This window comes from Biomphalaria glabrata, chromosome 11 (genome assembly GCF_947242115.1).
Source record: "Biomphalaria glabrata chromosome 11, xgBioGlab47.1, whole genome shotgun sequence".
In the NCBI taxonomy this organism is placed as follows: domain Eukaryota; kingdom Metazoa; phylum Mollusca; class Gastropoda; family Planorbidae; genus Biomphalaria; species Biomphalaria glabrata.
In genome coordinates this window covers 25,284,258-25,303,545 of record NC_074721.1, presented here as the reverse complement: position 1 = coordinate 25,303,545, position 19,288 = coordinate 25,284,258, and the positions used below count along the sequence as shown (strand labels likewise).

Here is a 19,288-nt window from a genome sequence, read left to right as displayed (position 1 = left end):
CAATGGACGAGGTCCTTTTTGTCGTCATGCGATGACTCACATTCAATGGACGAGGTCCTTTTTGTCGTCATGCGATGACTCACATTCAATGGACGAGGTCCTTTTGTCGCCGTGCGATGACTCACACTCAATGGACGAGGTCCTTTTTGTCGTCATGCGATGACTCACATTCAATGGACGAGGTCCTTTTTGTCGTCATGCGATGACTCACATTCAATGGACGAGGTCCTTTTTGTCGTCATGCGATGACTCACATTCAATGGACGAGGTCCTATCACCTAATTGAATACTGCAAGCGTGAACTTTGCATGATTTTCTACATTCAGACCAAATGATGAACAAATTGATGGTCACGTTGGGTTATTGTGCAGATTTTGTGTAGGCCCTTATACAATAAATTAACAAGAACATTTGCCTCTACATTTTTTTGTCAAAAATGTGTCAATATATTACATAAAAACACAATTGAACGTTTTCAGTAATCCACTAGTGGCAACTAAAACACTTCTATTAATCATATCTAGTCCTGATCAATGCATGTATTTTAATAGTTGTTTGTTTTTTTTTTTTGTACAAAATGAATAAAAGTGACTATATGAATGTTACTAAAATTCACTTCTATATTGTCCAATACGACCGACCGCTCTATTTATGCAGCGGTAAAGCTATCGAATGGCAGTAATGCCTCGGTACACACATGATACAACATTTGACTTTTCACGTCAGGCCATAGACTATATATACTACATGGTCAGGCTTAAAATATATAATCTATGGAAGAGTAGATAACTGTGCCATTTCGTTTCCCTTATGTAGAAATGGTTATTACATTGATTATTACCCTTTGGGCGTTAGTTATATGATGGTTACACTGTTGTGTACGCTCGTTAAAACTATGTTGTTTGTGTTTATTTATTAGGTATCTTTCTAGATATCATATTTCTAGCATGTATCTAGCATATTAGCCTTATTGTATACAATAGGCTTTTGGAGAATTTTTTTATAGCCATTAATCTTTAGTGAAAGTCAAAAGTGACTATGTGATTATGTGAACATAATCCTAACTTGAACAAATGATGTTCCTAGAGCCGGAATTGAATTTGGTCCACAGCTTTTTATGTTTTCATTTTATTTATTTTTTTCTTCTTCTTGGCAGATAATCGTTATTTAGAGGAACCAAGCTTATTGTCAGGTCAATTTACAGACCAACGTTTCGATCCATTCTCTTCAAAGACTTTCTCAGGAATGGCCCAAACTGACCCCGGTGTGCAGCACGACGACCAGTATGTGGAAGAACAAGGCAACACTATTACTGGAGGATACACCTACCCAGGGGATGACTTACCTGCTAACTTCGCCAGGCAACAACAATCTCACATGTACGGAGATGAAGCATCGGATGAAGTTCAAGGCTCAGACGAAGGTGTGAGAGGTCGCAATGACCATGTCTCCAACCCATTTACAGATGAACATGGAGACATGGGTATGCCATCTGGTGGTTATGGTGACGAGAGACCTATCATGGGATATAATCCATTTTTAAATGAACAGGACAGATGCAGAGCTGATGGCCACGAGACCATAGAAGAACCATACGAACAGGGGGAAGATACTTATCAACAAAATGAACAGGGGGAAGATACTTATCAACAAAATGAACAGGGAGAAGATACTTATCAACAAAATGAACAGGGAGAAGATACTTATCAACAAAATGAACAGGGAGAAGATACTTATCAACAAAATGCCGGGCAAAATGAGGACCATGATGAAAGTCCAGTAGGACATGTCAGCTTGGAGGAGGCCCAGTACTACAGAGATCAGGAACAAGAAGATGACAACAGATATCAGGAAGAGAAGGAATATCAAGGAGAACATGAAGATGATCAGGTGAATAAACAGAACTACAAGGAACAAGAGAATCAGCACTATGAAGATAAAGAGTATCAGCACTATGAAGATAAAGAGGATCAGCACTATGAAGATAAAGAGTATCAGCACTATGAAGATAAAGAGTATCAGCACTATGAAGATAAAGAGGATCAGCACTTTGAAGATAAAGAGGATCAGCACTATGAAGATAAAGAGGATCAGCACTATGAAGATAAAGAGGCTCTGCACTATAAAGATAAAGAGGATCAGCTCTACGAAGATAAAGAGGCTCAGCACTATGAAGATAAAGAGGATCAGCACTATGAAGATAAAGAGGATCAGCTCTATGAAGATAAAGAGGCTCAGCACTATGATGATAAAAAGGATCAGCACTATGAAGATAAAGAGGATCAGCACTATGGAGATAAAGAGGATCAGCACTATGAAGAGAATGTTGACGAAGTGGAGCAAGAGGCACGACAGGTTAATAAAGATGAACAAGAAGTCATTCCAGGATACCGAAAGCTAGAAGAAGATGCAGATGATGCCGATCTGGAAATGGATCCTGTAGAGAATATTCAGGAAGCAAACTTCAAAGACAAACCTGTAGCTGTTAGCTGCAATCTCTATGGTGACGTAGGTGAGCCAGCATTACAGCACAGTGAAATAGTGGACCAAGACAAAGACTATTTGGCTGATGACACTCCAGACGACACAAGACAATTCCCAGAAAGCACTCGGGAGGGGGGGGAGACTTTCCAAGGTGGCGAAGAAAATGAAACGGAAGAAAGATTTCCAGAAACTAGTACACGTGCAAAGTTTGGAGAAGAAACACGTGCAAAGTTTGGAGAAGAACCATTCTACGACGAGGAGGAGGAACAAGGTTTGGAAGTGAACGAGGTGGACATGGACCAGCGTGAAGGGGAGAGAGAATATCTGGAGACGCCAACTACAAATATTGAGACTGATGCTAAACGCTATTCTGATGTTGAAGACAAAGGCCAGGAGGATTCTCAGGACGAGCAAGAGGATGATGAGCTAGAACAAAGGGAAGACAAGTTTGTTCAACAAGAATTGAAACCAGCCAAACAAACAGATCAAGATTTAGGTATTGTTAACCAAGCGTTTTCTGATGACGCTGAATGCGATTATAAAATCGAAAAAGACTTTAGTAGCGGCAAAGAAGTATTGGTTGAGGAGAACGAAATTAACCCTCAAACTGCACAAAATGTCGAGTACATTCCAACAGATGTGGATAATACTCTAGACAAAGAAATAGAGCCAATGGTCCCAGAAGAAAACGAGTCAAGTGAGGAAGATGAATTAACAACGGGCGAGTATACAAGCGAAAAACTCTCGCGTGAAGACGAGGTCTTGATAAAAGATCATATTGAAACAATGGAAAAAGGTTTTGAACCACAATATCAAGACCTTGACTCGTTTTCATCACATCAGGAATACAGGAGTTTCGCTGACAATGTATCCGAAGTAACCTCCCCTGATACTGTGCCCCAACCTCTTCCTTCTCCACCGGAGCCTAAAGATATGTCACCCTTTGACCCTAACGCCCCCTCTGACTCGCCGTCCCCTTGTCATGAAAATCTAGGTCAGCACGGTGACACGGCGGATGAGAATAACACAGGTGATTTCCTAGCCGGTGAAGTAGAAGGTGAGACTAAGTTCGGTGTGGATGGTACGGCAATCACATCAACAAACACACGTAACGGAACGTTTATACATTCGGAAGACGAAGAAGAAGAAGAAACCGAAGAAGAATCCCAACAATTAGATCAAGGCTGTGTTACAAACACCGGAAATACTGAGACAGAAACCAGTGTTGACGACAGAAGTGGTGAGTACGCGGGACACGCTATGGAATCTAACGATAACGCGCTTATGTCAATGTCAATGGAGGGAAGTTTTTACGATGATGGAGGAGAACTTATAGGAGGGGAGGACAGGAGGGCCCAGGAAAATCATTATCAAGACGAGGATAGCTACGAACAACAAAGCATTCAGTTAAGTCAGCAGATTCAAAATTGTTTTTCACAACCTAGTCAGGAGGCCTTAGGCCAACAAGATACTTACACAAATGTGTCTTCAGCTGTGAATGGGGACATTGATTCCATCTTAGATGCTCCTGTAACTGCCCCTGGTCTCCAAACGCCAGTTACAGAGCATGATTCTTCAGTTGATGTTACCGAAAGTCAAAAATTCCATACAAACGATTATGCATCACATTTAGCAGAAGACACTGAAGAGCCAGAATGTCCAGGAGAAAGTAGTATTGATGCTGTAGGCATTAGTAGCCCTCCAGACGAGTCCACTCATAACCAGGAAGATTTAGAAGAAGCTTTAGGAAGTATTCAGATCTCAGAACCAGCAGCTCAAGAAACAGCTGAAGAACCTTCATCATCTGTTGATGTGGTTCCTCCAGAACCAAAATCAGATGATGCTCTTGCTTCTGCTGCAGCTCCTGCCGCAGTAGCAGGTGTTGCTGCAGCAGCTGCAGCAGCTGCTGTTTCAACTACAAAAACAACTTCTGTAAAGAAATATACTTCAGCAAAAGCTGGTGCTAAAACAACTACAACTACAACTAAAGCTGTGAAAGAAACTAAAACAACAAATGGTAAACCAGCTAGTGCTAAAAAGATTGAGGTCAGCACTACCACTGTTACAAAGACAACATCAAAAAAACCTACAGATTCAAGACCAGCATCAGCAGCCACAACAGAGAAAAAATCACCAGCTAAGCCTGCAGTCAGTTCACCCACAAAGTCTGCTGCCCCTGCTGCACCTAAGGCCACAGGTCCAGTACCTTCATATGCTCAACCTATAACCCCTAGGAAACCCAGAGAAGCTAAACCATCTAGCCCAGAAGAGAAAAAAAAGACACCCACTCCCAGAACCCCTTCTGCATCTGCTCGTACACCTAAAACACAATCTTTAACAACAACAGCTTCTTCAACAACCACCACTACCATTACAAAGACAACTGTCAGAACAACATCTGCAGCTGCTTCTACCACAACTACCAGTAGAACAGCCCAACTGGCTAGACCTAAATCTTCCCCAACTAAACTTACAAATGGTAGGTATGATAAAGTAATTAAACAACTTGATCTACTTAAACCCAATAATTATATCAAATAATGCTATTTTCTTACCTAAATATTATTTAGCCTAGTTAATTTCCAGAATATTTGGTTATTTGTTTGCTGATTTTGTTTTTGCCAACTAAACTTAGGTAAAACATTTTGTTTGAAAATGCCTTTTTTAAGTGCTATAAAAATTATATTTTATTGCTTGGTATAGAAATGTCTCTTCAAGTATATTTTCCAAAATTCAATTCACTTCAAAATTAAAAAAAAATATTCCAGTTAATCTGAACACATCAGGGGGTGGTCAATTTGATCCCAATAACTAGCTGGTCCAAATAACAAGCTGGTTGATCGCAGTACATGAGCATGTCCTAGTTCGAAGAATTATTTGATTGTTAAGGATTCTGGTGGTTTATCTTTCAATGAATAAGGCTAATATAAAATACTTAGTGGTGAAATGGTGAAAAGCTTTCTGATGAGAAAATTAAAATAGTGAAAATAGACATTTAAATTTATTGAAAGACATTTTGAAAAAAATCAAAGAAGTTAAAACTGAAATATACTATCTAATAAAATACTGCAATAGATGCTCTGTCATTGGTCTGTAGCTTCAACAGCTACCATATAACTAAACAGTGTAGGCTTGTTATATTCTTTATGTAGAACTTGAAATAAACTTGAACAGACTTCTTTTTAAACCAACTTGAATATAAATAAAAATACATGGCTTTTAACTTCCATTTAGATGTATGTAGAAGCACAAAAAAAAACAAACAACACTTTCAAACAAAATCTAACTAACTAAAAATGTGATCAGTTTAACTTTCACACCAGTATTATTAACTTGAACTTGACAGACCACATCTTGATTTCATCAGAATCTATTCTGCCTACACAACCAAACTATCTGCCCACCTTTACTCATAGTTACATCCCCATAACAACTGTGAAAGATAAAGATTTAATTACCAAAGACAAACTTATAAACTAAGTGCCAAATAATGTGAAATGTACTGCATGAAGCAGTCTGGAAAACCAATGACTTAGTAGGGTTTAACATAAATGACTAGATTAATTTAAGATTAATACTTTTTGTTTGGAGAATAAGTTATAATGTGAATGACATTGTCTAGTTTTACACATTCTAATCTGCTGAATTGATCTGCAGGTACTAGTGGTTCTCATACCCCTGTGGATAATAATAAATCACCAACTGTAAGTATTATCTCTAGTATTAGATATATCAGTGTTAATATCATTTTAGCTAGTCAGTTATTTCTATGCTACTCATATCTAGCTAGAGCAACAATACTACAGCACCATTGCTACAGCACTAAGACATTAACACTACTGTACCAATGCTATAACAACAATACTATAGCAGTATAAAAAATCATTCCAACCATTGATTCTGTCACAGTTTTTCCATCTAGCTCAGAGTTATTGATCTCAGGGCATAGCATTGATTGGAATTCTTAACTGTGTCTTTCAATGTCATGTTATGTTTTGATAACTAGCAAGTGATAATCAATGAAGTATTTTGAAAAACTTTTATTCTGTAATTTTCCTACCTTTTTAGTAACACAAATTTTTAGCTATATATTGATGCTACGTAAATAAGCATTTGTTACGGTACAACTGCTACCTCAATTCTTCTTAATATGATGTGATTACTAATTCTATTTGTGACTAGTCTCATCTTTACTATACTTTATTTATTTATTCCTTTTGTAAATCTGGCAATCTACACCAATGGAGTTCTCTTTTCATACATAATGTGTATCTAAACAAAACTAAATCAAGTACTAAGAAAAAACAAATATCCAAACTAATTATCTATTGAATGAAAGATTGATTCATAATAAAATCATGTGATTTAGAATTACAGTCAAGTTTTAGCGCATTACCACTGAACATTAAATAGCTTTGTTTGAAAAGAAAATGAAAGAAGGAATAGCAGATATAAGGCAGTGGCAGAATCAGTCACTCCTTTGGGCAGGAGTTTATTGTCTTTTAATTCCAAATCTTTATCTTATGATCCTTTTTTACTTTTTCTTGACACTGAACACTTGACATTGCTGAATGGACATTAGAGCCGTTTGTTTTTCATCTGTTCTGATTACTGTCTGTTATCTTTCATTAGGAAACAAAATTGTAGCGTAACTGAGTTATTTTCTGCGTGTGTCCGGCGTGTCAGAAGGTCATGTCCAGTGTGTGTTTTATGTCCAGTGTGTGTGTGTTTATAGTACTTCATCGGTGTTATGTGAGACGTGCTGAATGGACCTCATTCACCAATCGTAAACAAACAACATTTAGCCACGTGGCGCTCTATCTCTTCTATATAATTTACGATATCATGTTTAATTTATGATGGTTGTCACGTGACAGTTTTTTCCATTGTTTTATCAATAAGATCACGTGACTAAATGCCGTTTGTTTACGATTGGTGAATGAGGTCCATTCATTCAATGTTTACTGTTGTTTTATTTTGTCGAATAAAGCCATGGTATTGGTATACTAGTATTTGTTGTTTCATAACAATTTATTCAACAAGATTTAGTATCAGGATTAGTGTTGGAATTCTTAATCTACAATTGATAAATTACTTAGACCGAAAGAGTTGGACAATTGATCCAAATGCTCCCCTGACCTCAGAAAAATTGACTCACTGGTATGACACATTTCATAATTTTCTTTCGTCCATCAAGGATATTTAACAAAGACTTTAAACTAAAGTTGTTGAAGAATCACGTATCTGCTACGGTTTATATGCTCATCAGTGATGTATCGTCCTATTCGATGGCCATAGACACACTCAAGACAACTTATATTAAGGTAAAGAATGACATTTTTGCAAGACATTTGGTTGCTACATGTAAACAGCAGCCGGGCCAAACGGTAGAGTCCTTTAAGCTAACGTTGCGAAGCCTGGCCCGGGACTGTGACTTTAAAGAAGTAACTGCTGAACAGCACAGAGACATTTGCATTAGAGACGCCTTTATAACTGGTCTGGCATCCAACACTATTAGACAGCGGTTACTGGAAAAGACATCTCTTACTCTACAAAGCGCTTATGACGAAGCCAGAGTGTTAGAAACAGCCACAACGCATGCGCAGGCTTACAATTCAACGAACGAAATCTCTTGAGGGGCAATGAAAACGCCAAATTACTCCCATCTAGAAACATCCATTTCTAGTGAAGACCAGGAATTGAATGCCATTAAGTCGCTATACTACTTCTGTGGTAGGAGGAGACACTCTAGGACTGAATGCCCTGCTCGAAATGCATTGTCATCAGTGCGGTAAAAAGGGACACTTCCAATCTACTTGTAAATCAACAACAGCCACCATAGCTGCCAGCAAAATATCACTATCCAGTGTGATAACTCCATGTACCTTGTCATCAACGCATTTCTCTGGGCTTACACAGTCTACGGCCCAAGTGAACGTCAACGGGTTGTTGTTGCAAGCTCTCACTACACTGGCAGCTGTGAAAGCTACATATCAGAAGCCATCGTCAAAAAAATTATTGGCCAGTACGCCCTTCTACAAACAGAATATTTATGGCCACTACATATATTTCTGAAAAGACACTAGGACATACATTTGCCGATGTCCAGTACAAGGAAGAACACTACAGAACTACTACACTACGAACACTACTTGCTGGATTGCGTTCGGATGTAATACTTGGCATAGACTTCATAAATCTTCATAAGGAATTGACCATACCGTACGGAGGAAAACGCAATCATTTACACATCTGTGGTCTTAAAGCAGCACGAGTCGAAACACCGAGCTTATTCAGTAATGTAACTTCTGACTGCAGACCGGTGGCTACTAAGTCCCGAAAGCACTCAATAGGTGATACAAAATTTATTGAGTCTGAAGTTAGAAAACTCCTCTCGGACAAAGTCATTGAACCTTCAAAGTCTCACTGGAGAGCGCAGGTGCTTGAGACAACAAACGAGAGACATAAAAGAAGAATGGTCATTGATTACAGTCAAACAATAAATCGCTTCACCTTAATGGATGCATACCCAATGCCCCGAGTCGATGAATTGGTAGAACGGATATCCAACTATTCCGTTTTTAGTACTCTAGACCTCAGAAGTGCCTACCATCATATACCAATCAAGACTGAGGAAAGGCCGTTTACTGCATTTGAGGCATGTGGCAAACTCTATCAGTTCTGTCGCATCCCTTTCGGTGTTACCAACGGCGTTGCATGCTTTCAGAGAACAATAAATCAAATTATTGAGAATGAAAAGTTGCAGGTCACCTTTGCATACGTGGACAATGTAACGGTATGTGGTCATGATAAAGAGTCGCACGATGAGAATCTGCTAAGATTTCTAGATGCTTCTAGAAAGTATGGGATCACATTTTATGAAGACAAAAGTACGATAGCCACTGACAAAATTTGCCTATTGGGATACGAAATTTCTAAGGCCTACTCAACCCACACCCTGACAGATTCCAGGCTTTAAGAAACCTTCCTCCTCCTTATGATATGCGCTCACAAAAACGAATCGTGGGCATGTTGGCGTACTATTCGCAGTGTATCCCAAATTTTTCTAACAAAATAAATGTTTTGGTAAATAACACGTCGTTCCCTCTTTCAGAAACAGTTAAGACAGCCCTTAACGAATTAAAGCAGTAGCTGGAAAAAGCTGCCATCTTTTTCATCGACTATACTCGACCTCTGACGGTTGAAACAGACGCTTTAGATGTTGCAATAGCTGCCACCCTCAACCAGGATGGCCACCCCGTGGCGTTCTTTTCAAGAACTTTCTCCAAAAGTGAAAGGCGGAACTCAGCAACAGAAAAAGAAGCCTACGCCATTGTAGAATCTTGAAGGAAATGGCGTCACTACTTTGTAGGAAATCGCTTTACCCTTGTCACTGATCAACGCTCTGTGGCCTTCGTGTATGAGAAACAGAGCAAAAGGAAAATAAAGAATGAGAAAATTCAAAGGTGGAGACTGGAACTGAGCTGTTTCCACTACGATGTCTTGTATAGACCAGCAAACACAATGATCGGCTGATAGCTACGAGTCGATAGTTACGAGTCGAAATGAATTAAAACTGCTCCATGACTCTCTGTGTCATCCGGAGTAACAAGACAAGCATTTAGTGCGAGCGAAAAACTTACCTTTCTCTTGTGAAGATGTCAGGCTGGTTGTCAACCTATTTACAGAATCTTTGCCGAAGTAAAAGCCAGATATTTCAGTAATTCTAATGGAACTCTAATTAAGGCGATGCAGCCTTTCCAGAGACTAAGTATGGACTTCAAAGGACCACTCCCTGGAACAATCTCGGAACACATACCTGCTAACCATAGTTGACGAATTTTCAAGATTCCCGTTTGCATACGCCTGTTCTGATATGTCGGCTTCAACAGTAATCAGATGTCTAGATCATTTATTTGAACTATTGGAAATGCCTGACTATGTACACTCTGATAGAGGTACCTCATTCATGTCAAGAGAGGTGCAGGAATTTTTACACGAGAGAGGGGTGGCCACAAGCAGGACGACCCCTGATAATCCCAGAGGAAACTCTCAAGTAGAAAGTCTAAACAGCTCATTATGGAAAGCTATAACCCTGACCTTAAAAACTCAAGGACTCCCGGTTTCCAAATGGGAGCAGGTGTTAAACTCTATTCGTTCTCAGCTCTGTACCGCTACAAACGTGACACCGCACGAAAGAATATTTAAGTTCTATCGCAGGTCCACCTTCGGCAAATCACTCCCGACATGGTTAATTCAACCAGGAAAAGTGTTGTTAAAAAATATGACGATGGTACATTGGCTCTGGACTTAATCACATGCAACTCACAGTATGCCGTTGTCAGAGTTCCTGATGGAAGAGAAGAAACAGTGTCACTGGGACATTTGGCCCCCACTCCAAGAGAGGGAGAACCAGAGGTGTATCAACATATGGAATACCGGTATGAAGACCTTGAGCCGAAGACAAACCCTATCACACAGATGCAGGTGCCTACTGACCCTGTGACTATGGTCCTAACACACATGTACAACAGGGGGAAAATGGACGTCAAGAAGAAGTAAATGCGGGGGGGCTGCGTCTCCAGTTACAGAGCCGCCGATGTCACCAATTCAAAGCGACGGCAGTATTGGTCCTGGTAGATATAACCTAAGACCAAGAACAAGCAGACCTAATTATAGGTCTAACATTTATTTACTTATTTTTCCATATCACAAGTTCTAACTCAGTATCTGTAGGCTTAATATGACACACTTAGAACTGATCATTTTTATAGTGTATAGCTTTTCTAGTTTGACTTTTTGTATTGTATTACTTATTAAATTATTATTCAAGACTACTTTCTCTATTGGTCTAACTTAATATTTGTATGCATAATATGACACTTAGGGACTGATCATTTTATAGTATATAACGTGTTTGTTTATAGTTATACAGTGCTTTTCAATAGAGTAAATCTGTAAGTATTCTGTAGGGATTAATTAAGTAACTGAGTTATTTTCTGCGTGTGTCCGGCGTGTCAGAAAATCATGTCCAGTGTGCGTGTTTATAGTACTTCATCAGTGTTATGTGAGACGTGCTGGTTTCATTCACTGTTTACTGTAGTCTAATTTTGTCGAATAAAGACTTGTTATTGGTATACTAGGATTTGTTGTTTCATTATAAAAATCCTTTTCCTCAATTTAATTTTGTGATACATATACCAAATATGTATATTGATACACATTGTTGATACTGTATACAGTTAACATTATAAACATATTGAAGCTTGAAGTTAAGAGTAAAGGATTCTGTCAACGCTCTTCAACCAATTAGTAAGTGTTCGTCACTGAGAGTACATCCATTTGTAACTGGATTTAGTGGGAGTAAATCAATGAGTACACTAAATGGTTTTTAGTTTGAATAAATCAATCAGTAAATATGGTCTTTAATGTGAGTTAAACAGTTATTAAATAGTCTTTAGTGTGAGCAAATCAATTAGTAAATCGACGTTAGTGTGAGTCCATCAATTAGTCCATGGTTTTATCAAATGAAAGGTCCAACTAAAGTCTAATAGTTCACTCGTGTTTGCTATGGGGTATATCACTTCATATTAATTAGATCAAAGAAATAAATGTCAGAAATGAAAAGTATCTTATAGAATTAGACGAAACAGTTTTGTTTCAGTTGTATCAATCAAAAGGACGGGGCAATTATAGTATAGTAATACTCTCTGTCTCTTTCTCTCAATATATATATATATATATATATATATATATATATATATATATATATATATAGAGAGAGAGAGAGAGAGAGAGAGAGAGAGAGATAAATCACATCGCTGTTAATCCATATTAGCCTAGCTGTTGTCTCGTTGACCTTGACATTCATGCTCACCGCTGTACTGAAATGACCTGTTACTGTGTAACAGAGACCTATTGGCAATGTGCTGCTAAGTGTGTACCTCCCAATGGTTGTGCTACTTGGCCCTATCCAATCGAGTTTGACTTCATTGGTTGCACTTACCCGAGAATAGTTTGAGATCCAAAGTTTGGCTCAATCGTAGCACGTTAGACAAAAAAGTTAAGCTGCTTCAAAACAGTTGGTTCCTTGATTGCTAATGATTTCAATCTAATGTGCCGATTTTATGTCAATAACTGTATTATCATAACTTGAAGTTATAATATTTTCTTAAAGTAAGATCTATATTTTTGGCATTTAGACCTAGACTAACATTGAATTTATGTACTGTGTTATTTTTTACTTTGGGACTAGCTGAAATACCCGGCATAGCCAGGGATGATTTTGAAAGTGTAAAAAAAAAAAAAGCAAAGATAATTATATATATATATATATTTATATATATAATTCTACTTTTTCTATGTGAAGGTCACAATATATCCATCATCCATCCCTAGTGGCACTACAGTCCATGAATGGTCCTGGCCTGCTTTTTAGCACATCTCTCCATTCTGATCTATCCTGGGCTTTACGTCTCCATGCCCGGACTCTTAGCTGCTGTAGATCTGCCTCTACATCATCAAACCACGGTACTGTGCTCCTGGTCTGCCTTTGGGACGCCTGCCTTATGGTTTTTGCCGGTGAACAATCTTTGCTCCTCTGTTGTCTGACATTCTTTCGATGTGACCTGCCCAACGTAATCTGTTCCTTCTTTATTCCGTTACTATAGAAGGGTCTTGATATTGTTGGCATATTTCTTTGTTGGTGCGATTCCAACGTCCTGCGATTTCCTCATATATGGCACCATAATTTTTTCTAAGGATTTTCCTTTTCCAAGTATTTAGCAGATTTTTTGTCGTATTTGTCAGCGTCCATGTTTCACTTGCATACATGCTTGTTTTGTTGATACTTTGTTTGCTTAGGTCTAAATGTGCTGTTAAGTTTGTGTTGTGTGTTATAAAAAGCTCTGCCGCTTGTTGTTCTTTTCTTTTCTGTCATTAGGTCAGTTTTTGACTGTACCATGCTTCCTGGGGTCACCTATCAGCGTTTCATTCTTTCATTTAATAGTACACTTTGTTTAGCACGTTTTCCAGGCTTATTATTTCGCTCCTTTTGGCTGCCTGGTCGTGCGGTTTGCGCGCTGGACTGTCGTTCAGATTTATCGATGATCGAGGGTTCAAACCCTGCCCGCTCCCATCCCCCGTCGTCCTGCGGGAGGTTTGGACTAGGAAGTAATTATCTTCTACTCTGAAGGAACATCCGAAACATGTAAAACATTTTACAAACATTTTCCTTCCAATCTCTTCTGTTGACATTTTGGTATGGATTTCTCTGGCAAGATGTTTTAATACTGCTCACAAACACATCCCAGCTCTCGAATGAAACATTTCTAGATTTGAACTCGAGATACAACCTTTTGATTTGGTTCAATGCGTTGGTAGGAAACTTCATAGTAAAAAAAACACACACACAAAGAGGGGGGGGGAACCATTACCCGTCCCTTTTCCCTATTCACAAAGTATTCTCCTAAACTGGTGGGGGGGGGGGGGGCATTATCAATTTCACTTAGATTTACTTCGATCTACATGTTGTGGCGATACGATTGGTTTAGTCTATGTTTTGGCTCATTTTTCTTTTCGTGAGCACTGAAGTAGTGCATTCATAGTACCAGATAGCGGATTGTGTTTTAATAATGTAATGGTCAAAAGTAAGCCGCTGAGTTCAACGCTTAAAGATAAAATGTAAATAGATGAATCATTTCCCCAGTACGAAACCTTGAGCACATTAGATGACTGCACTAGCAATGAAAGCACGCTTAGTCTTGTCCACACACCTCAGCTAGCGTGTGCTCAGAATGAGGTCAACTATAAGTAGCTAGGCGCATCCCTGATTCACCATGACCCAGATTTTACTTTGAAAGAAACAAACAACCTACGAGTCTGTTGTGCAGAGATCTAGGGAGCTGTCATTGATTGGACTGCTTTCAAAGCACAATGGACCCAAGAAGTAGAGCTTTTTATACTAACAGTTATAACATGTTAAAGGGTATCATGTGATGATGGTGCAATTCAGTTTTTCAGGGAGGTAAGAGAGAAAAAAAAAAACAGGAAATTTTAAATTGGCAAAATCTTGTAGGCTACAGATGTCAGCACTGTGGAAAACACAGACATGATTACACACACATCTCTATCCTAATCAATATATATATATATAATCGTACATTATGGATCATGTGTCCAATGAAAGAAATAGAACTGCTTTGTATATTGTATCATGTGTCCAATGATAAGCATTGAACAGCTTTGTATTGGATCAGTTGTCCTCTGAAAGACAACTTCGTGCATGCCTTGTCTAAAGTGAACAGCTACCACACTTAGCATTGGACTGAGGAACCCCCCGCCCCCTTCCCATTTCCCTCTTATTTTATGAATGATTGCTTTATGACGTGAAAGACTGACACATTTTAGTATTTTACTGACTAGAAACAGAAACCTTAAACACTAGCAAACAAACCAGAACTGACTGTAGGCACACTATTGACATTACTTGGATAGTTTTCCTGAATGTACTCAACTCTGTGCCCTAGACTTCATTAGTTCAACAACTTAGGAAGCTGTGAAGCAACACTAGACAACTGCTCAATCAACGCAATTGTTTTTACATGAGCATTAAAGCTGATCTAAAGGAAAGAACCACAAAATCACTCCCATAAATCTCCCTTAACCTTAGTTGTAGATAAAACACAAAGAATTAATTACCACCGGTATTGTCAGGGGAAGGTCTGGGTATACATGTACCGGCCCACCGGTATTGTCAGGGGGAGGACTGGGTATAGCCTACATGTACCGGCCCACCGGTATTGTCAGGAGAAGGACTGGGTATACATGTACCGGCCCACCGGTATTGTCAAGGGAAGGACTGGGTATACTTGTACCGGCCCACCGGTATTGTCAGGGGGAGGACTGGGTATACGTGTACCTGCCCACCTGTATTGTCAGGGGGAGGACTGGGTATACGTGTACCTGCCCACCTGTATTGTCAGGGGGAGGACTGGGTATACGTGTACCTGCCCACCTGTATTGTCAGGGGGAGGACTGGGTATACGTGTACCTGCCCACCTGTATTGTCAGGGGGAGGACTGGGTATACGTGTACCTGCCCACCTGTATTGTCAGGGGGAGGACTGGGTATACGTGTACCTGCCCACCTGTATTGTCAGGGGGAGGACTGGGTATACGTGTACCTGCCCACCTGTATTGTCAGGGGGAGGACTGGGTATACGTGTACCTGCCAACCGGTATTGTCAGGGGGAGGACTGACTATACGTGTACCGGCCCACCGAAAGGGCCGCATAAATGCCATTCAATTATCTCAAGATGTTAGAATATTCTGTTTAAAAACACTTTAAGCATCGTGGTTGAAAAAAACATAATTATACTAAAGTCCAATACTAATCTAATCTGACGTAAATACCCTAAATACCCTAAAAAAAAACTAAATATATTTCTAGTAGACGTCAATTCTTAATACATTCTTAATACATACTAAATGAAAAAAGAAGAAACCCAAGACCATTATTTCCTACAGTGATCTACGTGAGTGTATATATAGGGAATCGGTACGTGACGTTTTGGCGACGCCGTTTTGGCGACGCCGTTTTGGCCCCGCCGTTTTGGCGACGGGACGTTTTGGCGCGAGCCGTTTTGGCGACGGGACGTTTTGGCGCGAGATATCATTGGACGATAATTTAATAAGCACGTAACTTTTATAATAATGTTTATTTCACTCTACCATAATATTGTATGTATAGTATAAATTCTCACACCGTTCAGCGAATTTTTATTTTTTTTTAATTATAAAGGTTTTGCTTATTTCATGAATATAGGCCTATAATAAGTCAGATTCCTGAATGGTAATAACATGCTATATGTGAGTTCTGCTAATCGCACTGGATGACATTTTTGGATTTCTTTCCAAAAGATTTTGTTTTTTATTTGACATTAGTGTAATATACGAATTAGCTAAGTGTCACACTTTAATATAACAAAAACCATGTTAACATCTAAAGCTTTATTACGCTGAATGACGACAATCACTCCACACATAGTAAAGATCAAGACACGGAATGTGGTCAGTACAAACTCTAACGTGAATCCACAAATGTAAACAAACACTAGGGGCGACAATAGATAGAAACAAATTCACGACACTAAGATACTTTGAAAAGATATATTTTGAGAAATTGGGTAGGGGTGATTTGGGTGACACATCTCGCTTTGACGCAGGTAGAGTTAAACAAATGAAGACAAGACCAGCACCGAACACTGGTCGTTGGCGTCATGCGTCTGGCGATCATCTCCATGGGAATGGTCATTACATGTGACACCTATCCCGCCCTCTCTCTTCTGCTCAAATTTCACTCCTTGTATATACTCTTTCCTCCACCCCTCCCCTCTCTCACGCGTAAGACGATAATCTGTTTCTAGCAGTCCACTTGACATCCCTAGGTGCGAATTTATAATCCTTAATCTTTAATTCCGAGAGCGGCCCAAAGTCTACCCCTCTCTTTCAATCTCTTCGCCCCTACGTCTTTATAAGCTCGCGTAGTTTGGACCATTCACTAATCATTTTATCCAGTACGCAGACAGACTAGAAAAACTTTCGCCATTTTATTCTATTATATTTCTAACTAAAAACCTCTAATATCTTAAAAAACTTTTTGAAAATAAAAGTGTGCCTCTTAATAAACACACATACACAAGCCAAAATGTTTATTAAAGAAAATGATGTGAAAAACAAACACACATTTACATTTAGTACGTGAAAACACGTAACACAAACACTCATGCAAAACATAGATATGAATAATTCTTTTAAAAGAATTAATACAATAAACGTACATAATGTATATCGCGCCAAAACGTCCCGTCGCCAAAACGGCTGGCGCCAAAACGACCTTCGCGCCAAAACGGCGGGGCCAAAACGGCGGCGCCAAAACGTCCTGCTTCGATAGGGAATCTATTGAGATGAATCTCTAAAGGGACCACCAACAACGTTCCAAGTCCTAGAGATGAATGTCCAGTCACATAAGAATTCTCATTGGTTTGGTGAAGTTGTCGCTGGAAAGAATCAAGATAAAAAGCAACTAGTGTTATTTGCTGGAATCCTGTACAAACAAATGTAGTAAGAGTAGTCATGTTTCCTCTCAAACACCAACCGTATGGTGGCAGCATTTATGAATGAACGCCATAGAAACACTACTGCTAAGACGACAAAGATACAGACTTAAGTCGAAATACAAAGAGGCTTTGCTAAAATATGAAGATGCAGACAAACTAGGCTTCCAAGTTATTATTTACTTTGTGAGTAAAGTAAAGTTCCCTTTCAGACCTTGCGATCTATATATAGGGCAGATGATGTTAAGTTCATCTGTTTCTTAATCCAATTGTTAACGGGCAGGGTTTTATGTGGCCAGCACAATGGCTTATAATACCGCCTTTACTTTCCCCAACTATAGTCAGGTACCCATTAGAGTCTTCACCCAGATTCTAACCCAGGACCCCAAATTTGGAAACCAAGTGCTTAACCACTCTGCCACTGCGCTGCCAAGATCTTGTGAGATGGGCAGTGAAATAATGGAGGATGAAGAGGTTTTTTTTTTTTTTTTGTAAATCAAAGTCCATACGCCCTAGAAAATGGCAAAGAGTGAAACTAAATCATAAACAATATGTTCGTTGCCGAAGGATCTTCAGATGCCTTGAATACGAATGACAAGTACATGTAGCGGGACTTTGTTCATATTAAGGGATTCTCCATTCCAAGTGTTAGACTTTATTCACTTCGTAATAGAGCTTGTCATCTAATAAATTATTCATATAGCTAACTACTTTCGAAACATTATTAAACTTTACACTATGCTTTTGAGGACAAGTTTAATTGTTCATGCCCATCATATGGCAACAATTTGTGGGCCAGATTGTATAGAAATACCCGGGCCGATTTCGACACCCAGTCCGCCCTTGTGTATTGTCATCGACTACCGTAGAAATAAATTTGCCTAAAAATTTTCACTTGATCCGAGAATGGGAAGTGAGAGACAAATCGTGTTCAAAATCTAAAATTGAGTCTGTGATTGCTAAAATAGAGAATTATGATTGGAGCGGTCTCAGAGTGGACGATACTAAGGGATCACAGAATGTATTGTCTTGTACAATAGGGATATGATAGATAGAAGACAGGTACAAGTTCAGATTCAGGCCACTCCTTGTATGGGTTTCAGATAAGATGGAGTGCCAAAAGCTCCAACAGCGGAATTTGGAACTGAGCTCCGAGTGCCAAACTTTTTTCTTCAGTTTTGAGCTTCAGAAACTCTGTCTCTCTCTTTCCCTGTATCTATTCTCTCTCTTACCCTGTATCTATTCTCTCTCTCTTTCCCTGTATCTATTCTCTCTCTTTCCCTGTATCTATTCTCTCTCTTTCCCTGTATCTATTCTCTCTCTCTTTCCCTGTATCAATTCTCTCTCTCTTTCTCTGTATCTATTCTCTCTCTCTTTCTCTGTATCTATTCTCTCTCTTTCTCTGTATCTATTCTCTCTCTTTCCCTGTATCTATTCTCTCTCTCTTTCCCTGTATATATTCTCTCTCTCTTTCTCTGTATCTATTCTCTCTCTTTCCCTGTATCTATTCTCTCTCTCTTTCCCTGTATCTATTCTCTCTCTTTCCCTATATCTATTCTCTCTCTCTTTCCCTGTATCTATTCTCTCTCTTTCCCTGTATATATTCTCTCTCTCTTTCCCTGTATCTATTCTCTCTCTTTCCCTATATCTATTCTCTCTCTCTTTCCCTGTATCTATTCTCTCTCTTT

General features: G+C 39.1%; 1 protein-coding gene across 9 annotated transcripts in view; it reads left to right on the top strand.

Annotated features, from left to right (window-relative positions):
- The window catches only part of LOC106070976 (microtubule-associated protein 2-like), a 93,999-nt gene that overhangs the window by 25,825 nt on the left and 48,886 nt on the right, over nt 1–19,288 (top strand). For all 9 annotated transcript variants that reach the window (XM_056003698.1, XM_056003702.1, XM_056003706.1 and 6 more), the window contains 2 exons: nt 1,157–4,963; nt 6,142–6,188. In XM_056003698.1, the coding sequence (XP_055859673.1) occupies nt 1,157–4,963; nt 6,142–6,188 (3,854 nt within the window). The remainder of the gene's footprint in view (nt 1–1,156; nt 4,964–6,141; nt 6,189–19,288) is intronic.